The sequence below is a fragment of the Lynx rufus genome, unplaced genomic scaffold (assembly GCF_022079265.1).
Source record: "Lynx rufus isolate CCGP_SWC_20201006 ecotype Redwood Valley unplaced genomic scaffold, mLynRuf1.p SCAF_8, whole genome shotgun sequence".
In the NCBI taxonomy this organism is placed as follows: domain Eukaryota; kingdom Metazoa; phylum Chordata; class Mammalia; order Carnivora; family Felidae; genus Lynx; species Lynx rufus.
The window spans coordinates 126006078-126029709 of NW_025814896.1; the positions used below are offsets into that span (position 1 = coordinate 126006078).

General features: G+C 51.1%; 1 protein-coding gene across 1 annotated transcript; it reads left to right on the forward strand.

Annotated features, from left to right (window-relative positions):
- Nucleotides 1-21186: 21186 nt before the first annotated feature.
- On the forward strand, nt 21187-22959 carry OSR1 (odd-skipped related transcription factor 1). Its single transcript, XM_047069739.1, has 2 exons — nt 21187-21854; nt 22628-22959. The coding sequence occupies exons 1-2, from the start codon at nt 21187-21189 to the stop codon at nt 22761-22763; spliced, it is 804 nt and encodes a 267-aa protein (XP_046925695.1). The 3' UTR covers nt 22764-22959.
- The last annotated feature ends 673 nt before the right edge of the window (nt 22960-23632 follow it).

Here is a 23632-nt window from a genome sequence, read left to right on the forward strand (position 1 = left end):
AAAAATTTACAAAAACATGTGATGAGACTGTACATTGCTCGACTGCTGCCAAGACCGTGGAAAAGCCCTGGACAAATGAGGGGCCTGATGCTTCATCTTCGCCAGCTTCACGGCAAATCTCTCTCTGGACAGTCCAGCGAGTGGTGGCCTCAGACCCTGCTCTCGGGCTTCTTAGGAGTTATTCCTTATTTGCAGTCTGCTTTCCTGAGTCAGATGTCACCTTGTCCAGGAAGACCCTCCTTGAATGCCCAAGACCAAGCTAGGTGCCCACCCTGTGTCCTCCAATAACACCTTGTGCAATAGCACCTCTTTTGTAATACCCGCCATGCTGCTTTGCCACGCCTGTCTCTCTCCCCCAGTCGACTAGAAACTTTAGTAAGGACAAGGATTATGCCTTCCTCACCACCATGTCTCTGGTGCCTTCCAGCGTCTGGTACTCAGTGAAATTTGTGAGCTATACACTGAATGAATGAAAGAATCAACGGTTTCCCTTGTTGTCCACCATACCAATGACCCATCTTTTGTTTTCAGGCCCCCTTGGGGAATACTATGGCAGTGACTACTCATTCAACTCAAAGTTGACCTCCATCTCTGGAATTCATTCTTCCCAAATTTGTTTGACCCTTTGCAACCAGCCCCTGCCTCCTGCTGTCACCCCCTTCCTGTAGGCAGCCGGGGTTCATGAAATAAAAATATCTACAGCCCTTCCCTTCCGACGCCATCTTTTGCTCTCGTGCACTCTGTATTCTGCACACTATTTTCACGTATGTGTCATAAAGATCCTTCCTGTAAATTTGGCAATGTAGCATGGCAGGGGTATTTTGTTCTGTATCACAGAAGAAAAGAAGCAGGAGGAGGAGGAAGAGAAGGAAGGGGAGAAGGAGAAGGATGAGGCAAAGAAAACAAGGGAGGACAAAGACAAAGGAAAAGTAGGAGGAGCAGGAGGAAGAAAGGATCAGGGGAGGAGGAAAGGAGGAGAGAAGAAGGAGGAGGAGGGAGGGGTGGAGAACTCAGAGCTATGAAAGGATCTAGCCAACATCGCGAAGGGACCTAGAATCAGTACGTGAGCTTTGTAAATCCCAGTCCAGGGCTCTTTGCACTACACTGTCTTTTTAAGATAATGCAATGGAATACCACACTGGGAACCACTTGTCTTCAGAGCTTTAAGAGAGAGTCCTAGAAGCCAAAATGGTAGATGAAGCTTTTTAGAGGAGATGGGATTTAAGTGGAGCCTTAAAGTTTGGATTCCCAGGGCAACAGGGACAGCAAACACTTGGGGACCGTTAGAACCCCTGCTAGGCATTCCTGCCATCTGCACCCAGTACCTTTCCTTTCCAAGAGTAGGAACTCACTATCATATCAGCATAGCAAACTAGCCAGTGTGCAAAATGCACTTTGAGTGACCAGATGGCTAAACTGTGTGCAACTTGTCTTTGCACAGGAACAATGAGCCAGTAATGGGGACATTCCAGTTACTATGTGTGGCTATGGCAAGTTTTGAGTGTGCAGGTTGCTCGTTGCCCTTGGCCCTTCCTTTCTTCTACACATCAGTGTACAGCAGTAGCCTGCCTGCATTTTGCAAAGGAAGATGGAGAAACACAATCTGCAAGGACAGTTGAGGCCCCCACAGGAACATAGAATTGCCTCGAAGTACAAGGGCTCATGAACAGTTTACATCCCCTTTGGAAATCCCCCTAAACTCTCTGCCTCACTAGTTTCCTGGTACAAGATCTAATAAATCTGTACACTCAGCTTAAACTTAGTGCCAGCCCTCATAATGGAACGATTACATGTGTTTTGTGTGTCAGAGACCTGACAGAAAGATTATCCGGCATAGTGAAGCAATCGTTGGGGTTTTGGCAGGGGAAGAAGGAGATAAATATGTGTCCAGGGGAGAAAAATGGCAGCTCATGGATTTGCCGCCTCAATGTCATTCAATCATTCAGCAAAAATGTATTAAGTTTAGGTCAACACACATTTATCAAGTGCTTCCTATGTGACAGGCATTGTGTTACGTCCTGCGAGCACAGAGGTGCGCAAGACACATCATTTATCCTTGGAGCTTGTGGAGAAGCCCATCAGAAGAGACAGGCATGTAGGAGGTGATTTCAGTATAATGTGCTAAGTGCAATGACAGAGGTTGTAACAGGAATGATGGCAGTAGAGAGGACGTTACTCAGCTCAGCCTGGGGTATCGGAGGAAGCTTCAGCAGGGGTCTGGAGGGATGAGTTGGATGAAAGGGGAGGAGAGTCCCAAGCACAGGAAACGACTTGAACAAAAGTGCAGGAGTGCAAAATATCCTAGCACACATGTGAGTTTGGAAGGACAGAAGAGAGGGATGGACATAAAGGGACCAAGTAGAAGTGCGTTGTTACTAGACCAGGAAAGAAAAGATTGATGAGGGCTGTAAGGAATTCAGTCTATCAGGAAACTTACCAACTGGCCAAACTGCAAGTCAAAGATGCATTTAGAGTTACGGCAATCTAAGACCACAGTATAAAAGATACCAAGCTCCTTAAGAAGTGGTAAAGTGCCAAAAGTAAGGTAGAGAATTTCCTGGAAGAGGTTTGTAAGAGAACGAAGGATGTGCCTGGAGGAAGGGTTAAAGGAGGTATGATACTTGAGCAGAAGTGGATGATCTAGGGGCACCTGGGGGCTCAGTTGGTTAAACAGCCGACTCTTGGTTTCAGTTCAGGTCATGATCTCATGGTTTGTGGGTTCGAGCCCCAGGTTGGGCTCTGTACTGACAGCACAGAGCCCTGCTTGGGATTCTCTCTCTACCTCTCTCTGCCCCCCCTCCAATAAGTAAATAAACTTAAAAAAAATTAGGCTTTGTATGTAAAGCATTCCAAAAGGGAGCCATTGCTTCCCTAGTAGATCAGGCTCAGAAGGGAGTATGAAGACAGCCACCAGGGGCCAATTTGTAGAATTATAAGAAAGAGAAGTTATGGGCAATGCTTCTGTAGCTCCAATTCTAAGCTGTGTCCAAGAAGCTCCCCCTTCTTTAACAATTAATGCCCGTGTCCTATTTCAAAGTAGAAAATATGAATATGGCTCTGGATCAAAGAGAAATGGTAGAAATCTATTTGGAGAGGCCTGATACACACAGTGCTCAAAGGGGCCTGTTAAAGGGGACAACTACATCTAAGGTGACCTTACAGTCTACATTGGAAACCAAGACAATGTTGCATGAGATAAATGCTGAACAAGACAAGATGCCAGGAAAACTAGTGTAAATCAGGAGAGTCTAGGCAAACGGGGGATATGTGGTCCCTGTATCAGTCAGAGTCCAGTTAGGAAAACCGTAACCATATTAGGCATTTCAACAGAGAGAATTTAGAAGAAAGAATGGGTTAAATGGGTGGAGAAGTCTAAGAAAGCCCAGTGGGAGTACCGCAGTAACACAACGGTAATAGGGGTGGGGAAACAAAGGCAGAGGTTGGGCTTATCGGAACCTAGAAGCTTGGAGAAGGGACCTTGCAGACCTGGGACTCAGCCCTCTGGGGAGGTAGCACTCCCTTACTGCTTCTAGAAGTCTCGGGAACTCAGAAGAAATCCATGGACCAGGGGCTCAGCTCTCCCAGTCCCTGGGAAAGCACTGCCAGCTGGTGATGGCACCTGTCTAGGGCACAATGAGGCTGGAGTTTGGGAGTGCAGAAAGAAGCTGGAAACTGGAACCACCTGGGGAGGCTGAGTGAAGGGCAGTCCTAGGGCGGGACTGACAGAAACAGTGAGAAGACTGCTTCCAGTCTCCCCCCGAGTCCACCTATTCACAAAGTCTAACAGCTGGGCGGGGAAAATTATAGTTTGCAGGCTCCCAGCCCCAGCACCACAGAGCAGGGTGTAGAAAGGTGGGTTGGAAGCTGAGCGACATTGGTGTAATAACTGACACTGCGGCTCTGACTGTATTTGTAGCAGCAGGCTTGAAAAATGGTCCTGATTTTGAAGAGGGAATTCACCTAAATGACCACTCCATTCAAGAAGTGACAAAACCATGATCTGGTCCCTGCAGAAGAAGGAAATGACATCGGTCAGTTATTCCCTGTGTGCCAAGAGCTTTATAGATGTTGGTTCATTAATCATAATAACCTCAAAGAACAGGTGTTCATCTTGTTTTACAGATAAAGTTTCAGGTGGTTAAGTAACTTGCCCAAGACCAAGTAGCTAGTGAGAGGCAAGGTCAGGACCCGAAGCCCAGCCTTTCTGCCACTCCTTGGTCTTTCTGTGGTAGAAGGTGCTTCTTTGTAGGGCTGAGACCCGGGATCCTGGATGGAGGGACAGTGGCTGGACCACTCTTCCACCAATGACCTCTTGACAGTTTGGGCCTAGGAGAACTTCTATCCTTTGAGTTCTTATCTAGCCAGATTCTAGCATCACCAAAGGGATTTACTCCTGCCCAGTGCTGGCCTCAGTCCTGCCTGAAGGAGCCGGAACTTTGAGTGAGCTCGCCACCTCTTGGAGGGAGCATCCTGCTGCAGCCACCCGTAGATCCATTGTGTGATGTCCAGAGAGTGTTTGCGTCTGTGTGTCTGTCCTTAGGTTTGCATGTCTTATAAATTCAACCTTACTTAACAGGATGACATTCTTGAATAATAGGCTATTCAGCCAGAGAGCCAAAAATTGCAAAGGCAAGAGTTATTTTTTGGCTGAATCAAGTCTCCAGTCTTCACTGAAGATGGAAGCAAATTGTGCCTGCATTTTCTGGAAACGCTGACGCTGAGATGGGACCTTGTTGAGGAATTCACCAAAGCCCAAGGGAACAGAGAAGATAAATGCTACCAGGCGGCTACAACTCGAGCAAAATTCAAAAACAATAGAACATCAACTTGAGATCATAGCAGGCTATGGCGAGGGTGACAGAAAGCCAGGGAAATGACTTGGTGCCGAGACAAATGAGGACGTGGATAATGGGTGATGGCACTATAAACGCTGCTTTGAAGGGGAGCCCGAAGGGAAGGAGCACGGGCAGCTCTCTCTATCCAGGGACTCCAGCTCATCACCGAGGAAGAGGGAAATGCAGTCGTGGTTTGGCAGCCTGCCCGCCCAAATGCCCTGTTCCAGCCTTCCCCGTGGTTTCCCGGGGCGGCTTGGGAGGGCCAGGTATGGGTTTCTCCTGTCACGCCAGTGTTTTTGCAGAGAGGGCCTTGGGGTCTTTGGAAAGTGACTTAGCTGGAGCCACACGTCTGCCAGCGTGGCAGCTGTTACCACTTACACCAGGAACATCTGGCCTGAAGATTGCAGTAAAAGTGACACTTGTCTACAGAGAAAAAATGTTGAAGTATACATTTTGGACATGAAGAAATAAGTAATGACATTTAATGTTTTCATAAAGCTGCTGCACTGAGCAGCAATCATCCAGAGCCCAGGCTCGGCCATCCATCGGCGCATCCGTATACCGCGGCGCGCCTGCCCAGTTCACCGAGGGCCTCCACCCCGGGATGTCAATGCCTAACACAGGCTTTGTCCTCTGAAGATGGAGCACAAAGGGAGGCCCTTGTAAGACACCTCCCTTCCAGGCCTCCCTCACAACAATGGGGAGTAGGGAGAAAAACGTAGAGGGTACCCGCCAGATGTCACGAAACCCAGCTCCGAGTCACCGTCATGTTACTGGATACATCATATTTGGAGGCTCAGGTTTCTCATCTGTGAAATGGAGGTGTCAAAGACGATACATTTAAGGCTCCTCCAAGGGTTTATACTCTGTGCTTTTTGGAGTAGGCAAATTCCATCATTTCTATGCCAATCCTGTAGGTTAAACATGATTCTTTCCAGACCCTGCTCTTAAAAGGCACATCTCCCTTGATGTGGTGATTCTTGCAACCCCTCCAACCTCAGAATAAGGGAGAGAGTCAAACAGGGCCAGCCGAAAGCCCTGGGCTCCTGGAGGAGAAAACACCTGGAAAGGGAGAGGATAGTGTCAGCACACGCCCTGATGACCCTGTGCTGCCCTGCTGACACTCAGCATGGTGGGCCCCGGGCCGCTGCACCTCCACTTAGACATCTTCTGCATTTGAGTTTCAAGAGGGAGTTGAAAGAGAAGCTGAGCACACTTGCTGAAACTCGGTTCCTTTTTGTTGGCAGAGTGTTGATGAGGAAGATACGATGATTATACTGAGTTGGGCAGAGATTGAGATAATGAAACGGACGTGCATATTTAAGAGCTTTGGGATTTGTGAGAGATGGACCTTTTGTGTAATTTTAACATGCCATCCCTAATTGTGGATTCCTTTGGAATTTCAAAACATTATCTGTGCCAAAATGACTCATCAACTATGCATTATTAATGTGTAGATATCACCAGTAATGCGTGTGTTACTGTGTAAGTTCATGTCTCACCAAAGAAGATCCTATGAGCCCCTTTTTATTTTCTTGTCAACGAGGAGGTGGGAGGTAGAGGCAAGTACCTTTGCTCCCAAAATACCGTCAAGGTCCGCTATATGTCTCCTCTCCCGTCTCCTCAAGCAAGCTCCGAAGCCTGCCTTTCTTGTAGAGAGGCTGTGCCCAGCTTAACAGCGGAAGCTCTGCTCAGGCACCCTAACCTCTGGAGACAGGACAGTGGCCACAGGAAGGGCCAGAGCCAGTTTGTTGGCGGGCCGGCCCACACTGCCTACTCTTGGGCCAGAGCAGGGTTTGTGGGTCTAAACCTGTGGTTTGGTGCTACCATTTTTCTAAGCTTGAGTCTGTGGCTCTTTGATGTAATTTGGTACACCCAGGAGCTTTTCCTCTCTATTCTAGAAGCAGAGATTAAATCCTGTGTCTGGGGCAAAGACAGCAAGCACAGAGCCTGGGGGTTGGGGTCTTGCTAAAATGCACCTTCCACGTTGGTAGTTTGGAGACAGGACTTGGGCTTATGCGTTTTTAGCAAGTTCACCAGGGATGCCGATGCCACCATCAGACCACAACCTTGAGGGCCAAGTGTGCTTCATTATGAACTCGGGCTTTGAAATCAGACATAACTGCTTTTAAGTCCTGGCTCCAGACTTATGCAGCTCTGAAACGTTGGGACTAATTGACAGAAAGTGAGAATATTGTTGTACCGACTTCTCCGGTTTGTTGTAGGGATTCAGTCAGGTGATGCAGGGTGTGGGGCCCACAAGCTCACGAGAGGAGAGGGCCCTGGGAAAACTGTGTCCAGCTGCACCCTCTGAGGCTTCATCCCGCTCCAGGACTGCACCAAGGAGCCTTGGCCTCGTGCACTGGAAGGCTTCTGGACCTCACTTCTCTGTTAGCAAATCAAGAGTAACAGGAATGATGCCTCCTCCTGGAGGCCCCACACAGAGTTCCTTCTTCTCTGAAGTTAGTCCAGTGGTGTTAGTGGTTGAAATCAAAGGTCCTTCCCATCAAACCAGGGGCCCTACAGGTACCTAAGGAAATTAATATAAACATTTTCTTTTTCTTTAAAAAAATTTTTTAATGTTTATTCATTTTTGAGAGACAGAGCGTGAGTGGGGGAGGGGCAGAGAGAGAGGGAGACACAGAATCTGAAGCAGGCTTCAGGCTCCAGGCTCTGAGCTGTCAGCACAGAGCCTGACACGGGGCTCAAACCCACGAACTGTGAGATCGTGACCTGAGCCAAAGTCAGATGCTCAACCGACTGAGCCACCCAGACGCCCCCGAATATAAACACTTTCAACGAGATACGTATGTTACCTTACCTACACACATGATCAGTGATTAAAATTGCTAATGCTCATGTAGAACGATTCCCACGGTTTTTAAAATTAAGAGACACTTGAAGTGAGTTTTTAACCCCCCCTCCCCAAATTGCAAAGTACTGTCAAAGTGAAAGAAGAGCATTAAAAAAAAAAAAAGCCCTATTGGCTATGACCTGATGTCCTGATCCCAAGTAACACAGGGAATAATGAACTATTGTAGTGTTTCCATTCAGCTGTCTAGACTGCTTCTGTGTGGAGAATAACCATCAGTCCTATTACAAAATCTGGAATGTGCAGGGCGAATGGGCAGACCAAGGATTCCCCACTCAGCCCACAGCACTTTCCTTCTCTGTGCAGCTTCTGGTAACACTCACAGAACAAACTATAGACTCTGCGTACCCAACTTTAGAGGGTAGTTTTGCTTGTTGGTCGTCTGGGGCATCTGTATTCCCAAAGGAGCTCTCCTGCCAGAGTGACCTTTTCTCTGTGGGCTGAGATGAGTCTTTTTTTCCAAGACCCAGGCTGGCTCTCTCATGGGACAAATCCCACATGTGGGCAGTACAGAGCTTCCTACATCATATGAGTGTCAGGACCCAGGCACCTACCCCAAATCTCTCATCATCTACAGCATGTGTGAAGTGGAATCTTAAAATTGAGGAAGTGAGAATGTCTTTGTTAAATACCCAATACAGTTCTCTTCTCTTGCAAATAAAGAAGAGGGGGCTTACAAAAAGAAATGCCTGGTGCGCCTGGGTGGCGCAGTCGGTTAAGCTTCCGACTTCAGCCAGGTCACGATCTCGCGGTCCGTGAGTTCGAGCCCCGCGTCAGGCTCTGGGCTGATGGCTCAGAGCCTGGAGCCTGTTTCCGATTCTGTGTCTCCCTCTCTCTCTGCCCCTCCCCCATTCATGCTCTGTCTCTCTCTGTCCCAAAAATAAATAAACGTTGAAAAAAAAAATTAAAAAAAAAAAACAAAAAAAAAACAAAAAGAAATGCCTACTCAAGTGTATAAGATACTTCAATGAAGAGCCGTTTCTTTGACTCTGGATAACTTTTCAATTCTTGGAATTCTCCTTAGAAAGACCCATGTACCGTGGGCCAGAGTCATACTTTACCAATGGCCCTCAGTATATATGTGCTCAAAAGACCACCTACATCCAAATAATCTATGGAGCTTTTAAAAATGCAGATATTCAGGGCCCACTGCAGGTCTCCTAAACCAGAAACTCTGAGGATGGGACCCAGAAATCTGCGTTGTGTAAAGACTCTGGGACTGACTGTGCCACAGGATTGTGTAAAGCAGCTTCTTAACCCAATAGTGTGTTACCCGTGGGTTACCACTCCAGCAGGAATTAGCCGACTGGCCAGTTGCGAAACTGAGCTGTGGGATGTTCTCTTATCCTTCCTTTCCCCAGTGAGTGGGCTTTGTTTCAGGCTAAGACTCAGGTACCCAGTGTCAAGCCTTCTGCTGTGGTGTTCCAGGCTCCCAGTCACCTTGCTGCCTATGCAGGACCCCAGGCATTGAGAACCAAGCTTTTTCCATTCATAGGGGCTTTTGGCAACTCCCCTTTGGATATCTTCTCAGAAAATTAGGAAAGAAACAGGCCCCACTAGAATACGTGACTTTTTTTTTTTTTTTAGATAAATCTTCTAAAATGTTTGTTACAGACCCAATTTTTGACAAACCAAGTCATGACTCCTGAAAATTATTTATCTGGAATACACTGATAATAACACTCTAGTTTTAAATTTTCTCTCCACCTCTTTCTTGTTGACATGCGATATGCAAACTAACACCTAATATACCAAAGGAACCCAGCCATTAGTCATTCAGTGAAGTGAAAAATCACATGCTAATATCTTTCCCTTTTTTTATTTTGTATTTGCTCAAAGTGTTTCAGCAGATGCTGTTATCATCAGAGGAAAGGTTCCCACATAGGGAATTGGAGGCATGATCCGCAAGGGGATTTGCCTGGAGCCATCTGGGAATAAAGGGAGCTATGGCAGGAGCTGGTATTGTCATCGTCCACACCAACTCCTGGCTAAGAGCGTGGAGGAAGGGTGCCTGGTCCTTGTGGTTGGCTAAAATAGGGAGTTTGGTTTCCTCCTCTGTGTAGATATGGCACTACACTGTCATGTGGCTCAGAGCCACAAATACCACTTGTTCTCCTCCTATAAAGTCTGATTTGACAGAAATCAGAGAAACGGGGGTTCTTCTAGCAGAGGGCATGGCCCTCTCACAGTTTGCTTGTCACTGTGGATTTGGTCAAGGGACTAATGTCCTGGAACATTCTCAGTTCCAGTCTCCCACCCCACCGCCTCCCTGAAGTCGGGACTTGGGTTTCTGTCATAACAGGTGGAGGAGGATCGCCACTTTTTAGAGCTGCATCCAGATGCCTTTCAGGTTCCCAAAGGCAATCTCTTCTATCCCAGTTTGGCCACCATTTTGGGAAGCCAGCACGACTACAGCATGATAGTCTGCACTCAGGAAGACCTCCTGCCTTCAACCCAAAAGAGGCATAAGCCCCTGATCTCCCAGTGAGTGTCCTCATTCATGAATCAAGGTGAGGCACCCCATAGCTTCACACCGCCTGGGGGAGAGCTGGTGGCCTTGGCAGTTCTTTGGAGTGTCTAAGTTGGGTCCCTTTCCTTTCTTCCCCTCACTGCAAGGTCAGGATAAGGAACTGGGAGACCCTACCTCTTACTGGAGCAAAGAGAGTGATGGGTCCTAGGTGAGCAGAGCCTTTTTCTAACCGTCTGGGGCAGTGTCAAGGGGTCCGTCTTTTCCTCGATCCCTAGCTTGTTATCTTTATATAGGTTCTCAAACATAAGGAAGGTGGCCAGAGGCCTGTGAGAGCAATGTAGCTGAAGCTCCCAAGGATCTCCTACACCCTACTTTCTTCTATAGGCAGAGGACATACCAAACAGCATAATTAACAGATGTATTCTGAAGACTTCTCTCTTTCTGTCCCTATCTGAAAAGCTGGAGCTTTGATGGCAAGGAAGGAAAGCATCCAAGATGCATCTTTGTTGAACTCCTAAGACAGAAAGTAGTGGTTACCAGGGGCTAGGGGATGGAAGAATTGGGGACTTGCAACCAGTGTAAGTTCTGGAGAGCTAATACACAATATTGGGATTATAGTCAACAGTACTGCATTATAAACTTCAGCGTTGCTAAGAGACTAGATCTTAAGTGTTCTCATCACAAAAAAGCCATGATAATTATGTAAAGTGATAGAAGTGTTAGGGCTATGGTGGCAATCATATTGCAGTCTGTGAATGTATCAAACAACAGCTCGTACACCTTAAAGTTACACGATGTTGTATGTCAATTACTTGTCAACAAAATTTTTTTAAGTTTATTTAGTTTGAGAGAAAGAGAGAGAGCATGAGCAAGGGAGGAGCAGAGACAGAGGGGGAGAGAGAGAATCCCAAGGAGGCTCCACACTGATAGTGTGGAGCTCCATGCAGGGCTTGAACTCACAAAACTGCAAGATCATGACCTGAGCAGAAACCAAGAGTCAGACGCTTAACTGACTGAGCCACCCAGTTGTCCCCCAAAATTAAAAAAAAAAATTAAAAGATGCATCTTTGATGCCGAGGAAAAGAGAGGGTGTAGCTATAATATTCTGTGAGGGAATTCAGATGGAAAGGGAGAAACAAAGGAGCTGGAATCTAATGGCTTGGGAGGAAGGACAGGGGTAGCAAGCGTCATGGGTTTAAGGGAAACCGATTGACGAAGCAGACCCCCTCTCTTCATTCCTATGGTCTTCAGAAAGCCAGAAACAGAATGGAGGGATCCGGACTGCCCAGCTCCCCACAGGGGCGGGAGGGGTGCAAGAATGGAATCTCCTCTCCTCACCTCTCAGGCAACCTGGGAGCTACCTGCAAGGTAGAGTAACCCAGCTTTGACGAAGACTGCAGAAAAGGCTCACAGATCCTGGCTCATCGTTTTTCCCAGGACCAGAAACTAATGGTGGTAGACAGTTGCCAAGGATTTCGGATTACTTAAAAACAAAACAAAACAAAAACTCACAAATCTGGTTTTTGGAGCAGGGAAAACCAGAAACCCTGTGGAGAAAGGGAATCCCTCTTTTGTTTGTTCTTTGGAAGCATAAAAGTGTGCATAGTTTTAAACGAGTAAAGGCGAATTTCGTAACCCACAAAAGAAAATTAAAAGAGGAAGAAACCCACTGGTAGGTAAGATTCAATAAAGAGAATGGATTTGAGAGTTTTGGAGGCAAGGGCACCGGGAGATGCCACGTGCTCGCCAGCAGGTGGCGCGTTTTCTTTAGGATTGCTTCCTCGAATCTGCATAAAACTTCGCAGCCAGACAAGCTCTGAGTCCCTTCGCCGGAAATCGCTATGCAGATAATAACCCTCCAGTGTCTGGAAATGTTTAATTACCGCGAACGCGGATTCCTCCAGCGCCGACCGCCGCCGAAGTAGCCCGTTAAAGACGCAGCGCCGCGGGTATGGTAAGGTAATTCTATTCCGAAGTGTTTCACCCGGACTATACACAGTTCAGTTAAGATAACTTTTCTTCGTCATCCTCAATTTGGTTAGACACTGCTTCGTTTCTAATACATTTATTTCCACCGTTGGATAAGAGAAAAAGTTCAGTAGTCTTAGAACATAGATTTGTTAACTGTCTAAAATAATTGACAACTCATACTTATACAAAAAGTCGAAACTCACCACACCATTCAAACGCATTTTACACATGCTCCTCACAATACAAGGCATTATCATCATTTCATTTTACAGATGATAGTATGCCCAGAACCCAAGCAATTTCACATGAATACCCGTGCTTCATACATGATCTTATAAACCAAGGGTAGATCTGTGTCTATGTGCATTGTTACATTTGTTAAGGTGACAAATCGTTACAAAATACGTAGGGTCTCATAAAGAACTTACGAAACGGGAACTGCCTGGAAACACAGCTCACTTTCCCTTTCAGTTTTGATACTGTAACTTGTCTGTCGCTGTCACAATAAACACCGGCTCTTGGGTTCACCTGGGATCTATTCTCTTAAGACTCTGGAGTTGTTTGTACGTTATCAGAGCGTGTTATCTGTACAAGTGTGTGTGGATGTCGTGTTACCTACCTCCCCCGCTTAAAAACTTTCTCCCCGAAGCTGGATTTTGACCTGATTGATCGTAATGGTTCCAGAGGAACTATTGAGCTATTACAATCCATCATCTAAATGATTACAGAGGGATACCTAAATCTCCGGATTATTTGAAAGCTCTGTACATGCGTAAAGGGGGGTCAAATGAGCAGAGCCCCAATTGTCCACAAAGTAGTTACGGAAAAGATTGCATTGGAAGCAAAAACTCCGAAAGTGCTAAGTAAATTCCATGTTTAAAAAATGAGGTCATTTTTGTGTGGCTGGGGAGTAGGGAGAAGTGGGGTTCATTTTTTTTTTATCAAAAACACCCCAAAGCGATAGAGGCCATGTTCCAGTTAATTTTCTGGAAGCTGTTCAATTTTCACTCGGAAGACAGGCTGGGGCTCTTTCCTTCCCAGTAAGCAGATGTTCCCAGAGGAGCTGGGGTTGGGGCAGGGAGACCAGCAGGGGCTGTCACAACCCCCCCCCCCCCAATGTGCCCACAGAACGTGGCGGCGAGGGCTCGCTGGGGGACTGGGAGCAAGGCGGTCGGATGTCTCGGCAGGCAGCCGGGGGGGGGGGGGGGGGTATTGATCCCTGCCGGACCCCACCTGCGGGGTGGGGTGTAACCGGGACCTGGAAGCCCGGGAGCTAGTTTGGGGACCTTTCCCCAAGGGTGCTCCGTTCCAGACAACACAGGGACTCCTTGGGCGCGGGCGGTTCCGCCCTGCAGGCGGTGGGTGAGAAAGAGAGCCAGAAGGAGCGGTGGCAAGAGTTTGCGCGGGTCTAGTCTCCGGCGGGAGCCGACAGTGAGCAGAGGCTGCAGCCGCGGGTGGCGGGGTGCTCTGGACGCCCTGGAACGGGATGCGAGGCCAGACAAAAGTTTCTGTCACCTGCGATGTGCTTTTGGGCCATAGGACGGTTGGGTTCTGGCTACTGAGGAAGTTTACTAAATTCGAAAAGTGATGTCCTTGCGAGTCCTAAATGAATCTGACTTCGATAAAAAGTCACCTGGAAGCCCTTAGACGTCCTGGGTCCTTCCTTCCGCAATTCATTCAAGCTGGAATCCAGGCGCAGCACTGCGACTATGCTTTGGGCTGATCAGTTTCTCTTAAGTAGGTGGGGGAGGGGATGCGCCCCTGTTCCCCCTGGAAGGAGGGCAGTGGGGTTCCTAGCTTCCTGGGCTGCTTCTGCCTGCGGTGCTGAAAGGGAACCTGAACTTGGTTGGCTTGCAGTGCAGACCGAGGCCATAGCTTGTGGGTCACCCCCTTGGGAGCTCAGATTGGGGTGGAGGACTCTTGAGCCATTAACAAATCGTTAATTTCATTCCTGGGGTTTCTGGGGTTGTTCCTTGTCAAGTGAGACCTAGCAGGATCATCTTCCAAGGCGGGAATTTGAAACAGGCCCATCTTTGCCCCAGCTGTGCCAGGGTCCCACATCTCTCACCTTGTCTCATCCTGCCTTGCAGACTAGCTCCAGGAGACCCAGCCAGAGTCTGGGAGGCAAAGCCTGGGATGCTGGGCCATGAGGGGCTAGCTCCAACCTTACATCCTCATCTTGCCCTACACCCGCTAGATTCCAGGATTTGGCCTGAGTCCAAATCAGTTTTCCAGATAACCTGGAAAAAGTGGCGTTAAACAACCCAGTTTCATGGTCCTTTCTTTGGCATTCCTAAAGACTCTCCATGAGCTCTTTAGGGATCCTACTATCTAGAGATTTCTAAAGTCCTTGAAGCATGTTAGCCAAGGGCCCTGATTCATAAGAAATAGGGAAGTGGAAAGAGGGAGGAAACATAGTCACGCTGTGTGGAGTTCTAAGCAGGAGATGGGGTTGCACACCCCAGGAGGCTCCATCCCACCTGAATGTCCTTTTCTGAGAGGACACTTCCTAAGCAATCTGGACAGCCAGAGGGCCAAGTGTGGAGACCTCTCTTGGATTCTTTCATTGCTGCTAATGGAGGTTCTTGAGTTTTGTCTCCTAGGAGAGCCCGAGACTAGCACAAGGAAATTCCTTGACCCAGGTAGGAGCAAGCACAATCCAGGAATACCCTGCTGGACTCTCCTTCCAGACCTTCCCCTGCTCTTGGTATTGCTGCCTTGGAATCTCAGGGAAGGGAGTGATCTCAGCTCCTTTCTTCTCCCAAGGATCCTCTCCCTGGCCAGAATATCACCCCATGCTGGCAGCTGCTAAGATTCCAACTGCAAACTTACATGGGTCCCTTACTCCAGCACTAATCTGTGGCAGGGGATGAGTGCAATCCCTTGGGGCAAAAACTGCACCTCCCCCCCCCTTCTTCTTCCCCACCCACCTCAAAGTTACCTAGGGGCTGGAGGCCAGGTTCTGTCCTAAAGCCCTGTGGATAAGACAAGGGTCTTCTTCAACTATGTCTTTTGGAGGGACATTTCCACTATCATTTCCCTGGGTCAGGGATTGACACCCTAAAAAGCAATACGATTTTCAGAGGAAAGCTGGACTTGGCAGCATTCCCTTCCCAGAGACACAGTGCCGATATGCTAGAGACCCACTGAGTCCAGGATCCAGCCCCCAGGGCTGGGTGAGTCACTCAGCAGCGACCTTGGTGCAAACACTGGGAGTGCAGTGGTGTCAATCTAGACCCACCCAGGTCCTGGGAAACCACTGCCTCCTCCTGAACCCAGGGCCCAGTGTTCCAGAGAGGTGGCAGGGAGAGGTCAGGGCTGGGGTCAGCTGGAGGGCAGCTCCCGGAGCCCATTAGTCAGTAAGGTAGGGATGCTGCTCTAAGGCGGAAGGAGTGAAGGCAGAATTTTTCGAAGCCAGAATCCTGACCCCTTGTAGGTCCCAAATGCCACCTGAACCAGTTCCTTGAGCTTAGAGGTCCTGGAGCTGACGATCTTTGCAGCTTGCTCTCCAAACTCCCCAAACCAATGAGTACCTGATTGGAGGGGTAGACTGTAAGTAAGAGTGGAATCCCAGAGGGTTTGGGACTCCAATAACTTTCTTGCCCTCCACCTCTGATCTCTCCACTGAACTCCACAAGCCAGAGTCTGGGGTCAGCCATAGGCATTCAGGTCTGGTTTACTGCCCTGGCAATGAGCGCTCTTGGACGTCCAGAAGCTATTGGATACCCAGGGCCAGTCGCCTCTGGGAAAGGATTCTGGAAGAAAGGGCGGCTCTGCCAGGGTCCGAAGGGCACTGGAGTCCAAGCCTCGGCGCAGGTATCCCGGGGTACCTCCCACCACCCCTGCACAGACTTGTGTCCCAGGTGAGCAGGAATAGGACCGCGAAGTGTGCAGTTTCAGCCTGCTCTCCTCTGCTTGAGGTTGTTTCCTTTAGCACTCCAGGGATGCCACCGTGAGCCTAACAATGCAAAAGGGGTCGCACAGGACCGAAAAGCAGGGGACGCAGGTCCGGGGAGGCCATGGCAAAGCGACGCAGCTGCCAAAGCCGGCTGCCCGGGTCAGCAAAACTTTGTCTCTCAGTGCGCAGGCGCAGGGCATGGTTGGGGGACAGGCAAGGGAGGGGAGGAATCCTGAAGCAAGGGGAGGCGGGAGGGAGAAGGAGGGAGGGAGGGAGGAGGGTGGTGGATTAAAATAAGTAGGCGGCTCGGTGCTAAGGGATGAGTGAGTCGGAGCTCGGTCTCTCCCCAGCAAGTTCTCAGCCGCTCCCGGTTCAGACCCAACCAGGGAGCTGCGAGCGGGGCTCACTGTCCTCCGGGGGGCAGGGCTCCGGGCCACTGGAGCGCTCCCGCGCGTCGGGCGCTCGGAGTCCCCGCAGCCGGAGAGGGGCCAGGACTAAAGAGCTCCGGGGGTGCCTGTGGAATCCAGCGCCTCTGGCTTCCCGGGTCCCCCGCAGCGGAGCCCCAGAGACTCCCTCAGCCCGGGACCGCCACGGAACAAGGTAACTGCAGCCCCGGGCGCCCCTGCTCGGCGAGGGGAATGCGGGCAGCGCTCCCGGGTCCCCTGTCACAGCGCGGCGGGTGTCTCCTCTCTCTGTGTCCCAGAAGGAAGCTCCTCCTGCCAAACGGAGGCTGCAGGACCTTAGTGAAAGTGAGAGCAGCTGCAGCCCAGGGTGGTTGGGGGTGCTGGCTCAGGGACTTCCCGAGCGGGGTCTTGCGGCCTCTGACCTCCGGGGAAGGAGGGGGCGGGCCTCCAGCACTGGCCCTCGCGCTGCCAGGCTCCTAGGAATCCGCGGCGAGATGCCCGCGGACTTCGGGAGTCAGCCTGTGGGCCCCCCTCTAAGAAACCGAAGAAACTTCAGCGGGCAGAAACTTTCCCGAAACGCGCGCCTAGCGCAGTTTGACCTACTTTAGCTGACGAAGAAGGAAGAGAGAATGGATGGATGGCCACGGCCGCAGCCGACGGCGCCAGGGACAGGTGCATGCCCCAGCCGGGTCGCGCTTTTCGTGCAAGTTTGTTGTTTTGCGTAGTTGCGCTCGGGTATCCGGCCGGCTGGACCCGGAGCGCAGGGCCGCGTGCCTGACCCCGCCTCGCACTTCTGCTCTGACTTCGGGGTGTTCTCTATAGGATGATTGCTCTGTGTAGTCAGGGCCTGGGGAGTTAACCTGAGACTGTCTCGGTTCAGGGAAGAGTGCAGGGGGTCGCGAGCACTCTTTCCCAATTGGAGACTCGCACGCCCAAGTAGCAGAAACGCTGTGGGTGCCGTGCATGTCTCCGGCTTGGGGCTTATAAGGCGAGGATTCGTTTCCTCCCCCAGACTGTCCCCTAACTCAGCCTTCAGGAGAGAAGGGGGAAGCCCGAGGAGAGAGGGAAAGAGGTGAGGGGCTGCCTGCGGAACTACTTTCTTTCCCGAAATGTCTAGGTTCAGAAGAAGGAAAACCCACATCCAGTCCTTTTTCAACAGCTCGAGCAGTAGCGGGATGGGCTCTCAGAGTGAAAAGTAGCTGCGAGGGTTTCTTTGTTGCCACAATTTGGTAAATTTCAACCGGGCTAAGAGCTGCGCGCTGGCTTTTGGGAACAGAAACCACGTGCAAAGCAAGTTGGTCTCCCAGGCTCACGGCCTCCTAGAGAAGACAAGGGCTGACAGGGACAGGGGGCGACCAGTGGGTGGATATTTTATCCGAGGCTCCTCGAAGTAATTGCGGTTTCATTAAGACTGGGGAACAGACCGCTAAGGACGCAGCGGGCGTTTAAATGCCGCGGGACGGCCGCCTAGCCGAAGGGTTCGTTCGCTCTCGTTCGTTGGGAGAATTCAACAGAAGTATCCGGTGGTGGTTAGTCCTCCCACCAGGGGCCTGGACGCCTGTCACCACGCGTGTTGGGGATTCGATGTCAAGGATGATTTTCTGGGGCTGCTGCTGGGCTCCTTCAGGCGAAAGCTCGTGGAGCTCGCTCCGTCCTCATTAATGCAAGCAGTTAACTCGCTCACGCTCAATTAGCCCCGAATAAACCACTTTAATAGACTCTGCACACTTCATTAATGCCCGGCATAGGGCTGGCTGCAGACCTGGAATTGGCGCTCGACCGCGCGAGGGAAGGAGCGCCTGCACTGCGCGGGGGACCCAGGACTGGAAGCGCGAATTGCTTTTGCTGCCTGTAGTCGGGATCTTTACCCGCGCCTCCCAGATCTCGAAGCTCAAGCTCCTTGCCAAGCGGATGCCTGGGCCGGGGAGAGGTGTTTGCCCTCGCGTTGAAAAATCTAAAACGTTCACACAAGGGCCCCCCGGGTCAGGGCAACGGGACTCGGAGGGGCTGGGAGTTCGTTCATCCTCTCCGGCTGGAGAGGCGAGTGTGAGACTGTGTTTTTCTCTTAGTTGACCGCCTGAAACCGGATCGTGCATTTGGCCCATTCTTGGTACTAGTGTAAGGAGCCACGTTTCGAACGAATTTCGTCCCCGGGAAAGTCGTTGGCGAGAGCTTGGGGAGCCCTGGCCTCGGAATGCAGCAGAAAATAAGAAACTGGCCGTGCTGCTGAAGAAAATAAATTGAGTGTTGGGGGACACAAGATCGGGCAGATAGCCCGGAAAGGTTGGCTCCCAAGAGCAGTGATGGCTGCAAAAGCCCCCTCCCCCTATGGAGCCCCAGGTCTTCTGGGCTCCTGAGGGTAGGCAGGGTAGGCGAGGAGAGGCCAGGTTAGTACCCGACGTTGGTGGGTTCCCCACCGGGGCACAGGCAGGGCTCGGGCTCTTTTGCAGCCCAGAGTCGCACCGTCACCGCCGCTCTCTTGGCCTGCGATAGGCCGAGCACCTAGAGAAGCAAGCGGAGGTGCTGGTGGCCCCGGCGGCCCCGGGGAGCCGGAAATAAGGATCTGATTTCCAGCGCCAGGAGGGGAAAAAGAGGTGACAGCAAATCAAAGAGCGCTCACCTCACCTAATCACCTAAGTGTGGGCCAGCATTTTAAGTTGGCGAGAGTCCTCTTTCTCCCTCCTCTCTCCTTCCCAACCCCAATCCTCCCCTGCTTTCTCTCTGCCCCAATTCGTATTTTGCTTCGCGGGGTGTTAGCGCCCTAGGATGATCTCGGCGCTCTGGGATCACCGGACCACCGGTGATCCAAGCCGCAGGGAAAACTGGTAGGGAGGCCCTCTGCTACTGAGGCACGGGTCCTCAGGCGCCAGGCTGAATTAATTGCTGCCTTAACACTGGGTTTTTGCCGGGTTGCTAATGTAACCTGCAGTGGGAACATCTCTGCAGGCTTTCAGTGTTTTGCACCTTCCACCCCCTGCAGAACCTCTTTCTCGGCGGGCCTACTATTCAGCCAGTGACTTCTCTGACAGCTTCCAAGGGAAAGGGTTTCTGCATCGAGATTGTCCATACTCCTTCCTGAAAGGGCAGGGCTATCTCCCGTGAGAAGCTTTGCTGCAGTGAAATGCTGCCGAGTCCGACTGGGCCTTGTGGCCTTGGGCTGAGGGTAAGCCAGCCTAGGGGAACTGTCTGGGTGGTGTCAGCGTCCAGCAGTGGGAAGGAGCGGTACCGTGGCCTGCACAACCCAGGAAGGGGGGCTTACTGAAGGTTAGAGGAGCAATCTGAGGAAGAGAAGAGGGGAAGTGGGGGTAAGGGAAAAGTGGGCAGCAGGGGATTGAGACAGGCAAAAAACCAAGCACCCTGTTCCCTTAGTGACTTCTCAAGTAGCCCTCAGCTCAGAGCTGAGAGAGTTCAGCACTTGAGCCTCGCAAGCCACCCCCCCCACCACCATGTACTTTCTACTTTTCCTTCTCCATGTTTTTGCCTCCACTGGACAGACTGACTTAAGAGTGGCTGGGAGGCTTGGAGATGAAAGGTCTCTCTGCAGAACCCAGACTTGTCCACGGAGGCTGGAGATCCTGACCAAGGAGGCCAGCAGATGCCAGACTGCTGGTCACTTCAGCTTCCTGGCCTTGCAGTTGGAGGGCACAGAGAGCACAGAAGCTGATTGTATTGGCCTCAATACTGTAGCCCATAGGCATACCCACCTGCCCACGTGTCACTGCGCACACAGATATCCGAGAGCCCAGAGACACTGCACCCTGTTTGATGGAGTAGGGAGGGCACTGAAGCCCCCTTGTATGTACCTGCAGGTGTTTGACTGAATTAGTAAATGAAGGTGGGTATCATCACCTTCAAAGGCAATTAATTCCCAGGGGCTCAGGTAAGAAGTCAGCCCAAAAGCAGCCGCAGAGGGTGGTGTCAAGAGGGCTCATTAATAGTGAGTCAGAGAAGCAGATTTGAGGTCAAAGTTGAGAGCTTTGAGGAGAAAGATGACATGGCTTCTAGAAGCCAGACTGAAGATCAGCTAAGTAGAGCTAAATGCAGAGGAGCTGGGAGATGTACAGACCTGTGTGTGTTTGTATGTGTGCTGTCTCCCTGGAGGCCCTGCGTGGGTTCCATGCAATCGCATGTGTGCCTGTGTGTGCGCGCACACGCACACGTGAACATGTTCACGCCAGCATTTTGTTTAGCAGCACAACACTGATCATCTCAGTTTATCTTGCCACCTTGTTGTCATCTCTGCTTCAGAACATGTGAATCTGTGTTTATCTGTCATTGTGCATTTCTGTTTATCTGCACATGAACATGTAAATGTGCTTCCAAGTTCCTGTTCTCTTCACCGGAGAGTGAAATTCTGTGTTGACTCAGGCTTGCGTGGATGTAAATTTCCACACACCAGTCTCCCCCAGCTTCTGCCTCCACTGTAGGCCCTCATTTAAGTTGGTTGCATTGCATAGGATTTGTTTCCTGCTGGTTTCTGTAGCAAGTTGTGTGTCTCTGCCATGGCCATTTGGAGGGAGCCCTTGCATCAGAGAAGGTTCCATTTTCTCTCTGAGGGCAGTGGGTTCCCTCAGTGGGGTCTCAGACTCCCAGCGTCTGCCCTGGGGCACAGAGAGGGTGTGGCTGAGTTGGAATTCCTAAAGAGGGTGACCTACTCTGAACTTCTCTTTTTCTCTCCCTTCTTTTCTCTTCTTTTTTTTGCAGATTGCGATTGAGAACCCACTGCAGCTACCGCAATGGGCAGCAAAACCTTGCCAGCACCAGTGCCCATTCATCCATCCCTGCAGCTTACCAACTACTCCTTCCTTCAGGCGGTGAATGGCCTGCCCACGGTGCCCTCGGACCACCTGCCTAATCTGTACGGTTTCAGCGCACTGCACGCTGTGCACCTGCACCAGTGGACGCTGGGCTACCCTGCCATGCACTTGCCGCGCTCCTCGTTCTCCAAAGTCCCGGGCGCCGTGTCCAGCCTCGTGGACACACGCTTCCAGCTGCCCGCCTTTCCCTGGTTTCCTCACGTAATCCAGCCTAAGCCTGAGATCACCGTTGGAGGCAGTGGCCCCTCTGTGCTCAAGACCAAGCCACGCTTTGATTTTGCCAACCTGGCCTTGGCTGCCACGCAGGAAGATCCATCCAAGCTTGGCCGGGGGGAAGGTCCTGGCTCCCCCACTGGTGGGCTGGGTGCCCTCCTGGATGTAACCAAGCTGTCCCCCGAAAAGAAGCCCACGAGGGGACGCCTGCCTTCCAAGACCAAGAAGGAGTTCGTCTGCAAGTTCTGTGGCCGCCACTTCACTAAGTCCTACAACCTCCTTATCCATGAGCGGACGCACACCGATGAGCGGCCCTACACGTGTGACATCTGCCACAAAGCCTTCCGGAGGCAAGACCACCTACGGGACCACAGGTACGGTGTGTGCCCCCCCCCCAAAGCTGTCTGTCACTGTCCTCACCATCCTTCTCCCTAATGAGGTGATTCTTGAGCCCCACTTCGGCTCTCCAGGCCTCCCAGTTTCTGGGAATTCTCTAACATCGCAAAGGAAGCCATACAAGGCTTAGGCATAGGTTCTTGGAGGATGGGTGGAGAGAGCTTGGGGAGAATAAGTCAGGTCTCCATGAGCTTCAGACAGGCATGCCAGCCTTCTCATTCCTTCCTTCACCTGTGCATCTGCAAGTGCTGTTCAGTCCAAGTTTCTGCGGTGACGGGCAGGGGGACCCGTGACTCATGTGACCGCCCAGCACTTGAAATGTGCAACTAGTGTGACTGCGAAATTAACTTTTTAGTTTTACTTACTTTTCATGTTAATAACCACATGTGGCTAGTGGCTGCCCGCTTGGACAGCACAGCTCCAGCAAATTGTCCTCCCTGCCCCTGGGTCCCCTCATTCACCTTTATTGTTAACCCAGACCTTATAAGGAGACAGTGCTTGCCCCTCCTGGGGAAGGCAGGGGTGGGCCTAGCTGGACCCGTTGACGTATCAGATGGATCAGATATTGCCTGCCAGTTTCCTTCACCTCCCTACTCTATTCACAAACTTAGAATTTTGCCCACTCCACGCTAGGTCCCCACCCCCCACTTTCTTTTGAGGGCAAGCGCCTGGTTGCAGTGGGAGGGGATCTTAGATAACTGTTTATAACATTACATCATTTTGCAAAGATTAATTCTGTTTTTGCTTTCAGATACATTCACTCCAAAGAGAAGCCTTTCAAGTGTCAAGAGTGTGGGAAAGGATTCTGCCAGTCCAGGACTCTCGCTGTCCACAAGACGCTACACTCACAGGTGAAGGAGCTCAAAACCTCCAAGATCAAATGCTAAAAGAGCCTCCAGGTCACCAGGACCCTGGGTTACGATACCCCCTCCTCCAGAGGGACCAGAAGCCGAAGGCGACTCTGGCGGGCAGCGGGAGGGGCTCCCGGGACCTTCCCCTATCCCAGACTTGTCCCTTGGGTCCCGGGCGCACGCGGAACTCGAGAGCCCCGCCCGGAGCCGTGACCCCAGCCGCCAGGGCGGCTCCCCCAGGACGCGGCTAAAGTCTTGGCCAAAAGGCGGTACTCACGTGGCGGAAGGGAAACTGCATTTAAAAAAAGAACGAAAGCTCCGCGGAGCCGCAGCGGCGCCTCTCCCAGAAGTATTACTTTTTCTATTGTTATTTTATACGTTTATTATTTTTTTCTTTGACCATATAAGCTTGTAACTCTGCCTGCGGAGAGAGAGGGGAGAGGGAAGGAAGTTCTGTGCGTTTGCAGAGTCCACCCCCTCCTCCCGTCCCCATCCCCACCCCGGGAGCCTGCAAAAGTGTAATCCGTGTATCTGCTTCTGCCGCCGGGCCCGGGGACCGCGGGGCCAAGGAGCGCCCCTCCCTGCTCCGCAGCCGGTCGGCCGTGGGCCCTCGGACTCGGATGGCGGGGCGGGGGCCTTGAGCCCTGCGGCTGCAGCGGGCCCGGCCTCCGGCTCCCCTGTTCCGCCGTCCCGTCACCACGAGAGAGCAGCCGGCTAGGAGCAGGGCATTGTATTGCGATTGGCACTTTATGCTGACCATCGGTAACGGACATTTATCACTGGAGTTTTTTAAAATATGAAATAAACGGTTATTTTACAGGCATTGCAGGATGGGTATTCTCCCTCCCAAACAGGACACTGGGAGGCTTCTTTCCTTCAGAGGAGCAGGATTCCCTGCCCGCTCC

Bases quoted from the DNA above. Each gene is read 5' to 3' on its own strand.
- OSR1 (XM_047069739.1), top strand. From the start codon at position 21,187: ATGGGCAGCAAAACCTTGCCAGCACCAGTGCCCATTCATCCATCCCTG. The intron at 21,855-22,627 runs GTACGGTGTGTG...TTTTGCTTTCAG, and splicing joins GACCACCTACGGGACCACAG to ATACATTCACTCCAAAGAGA.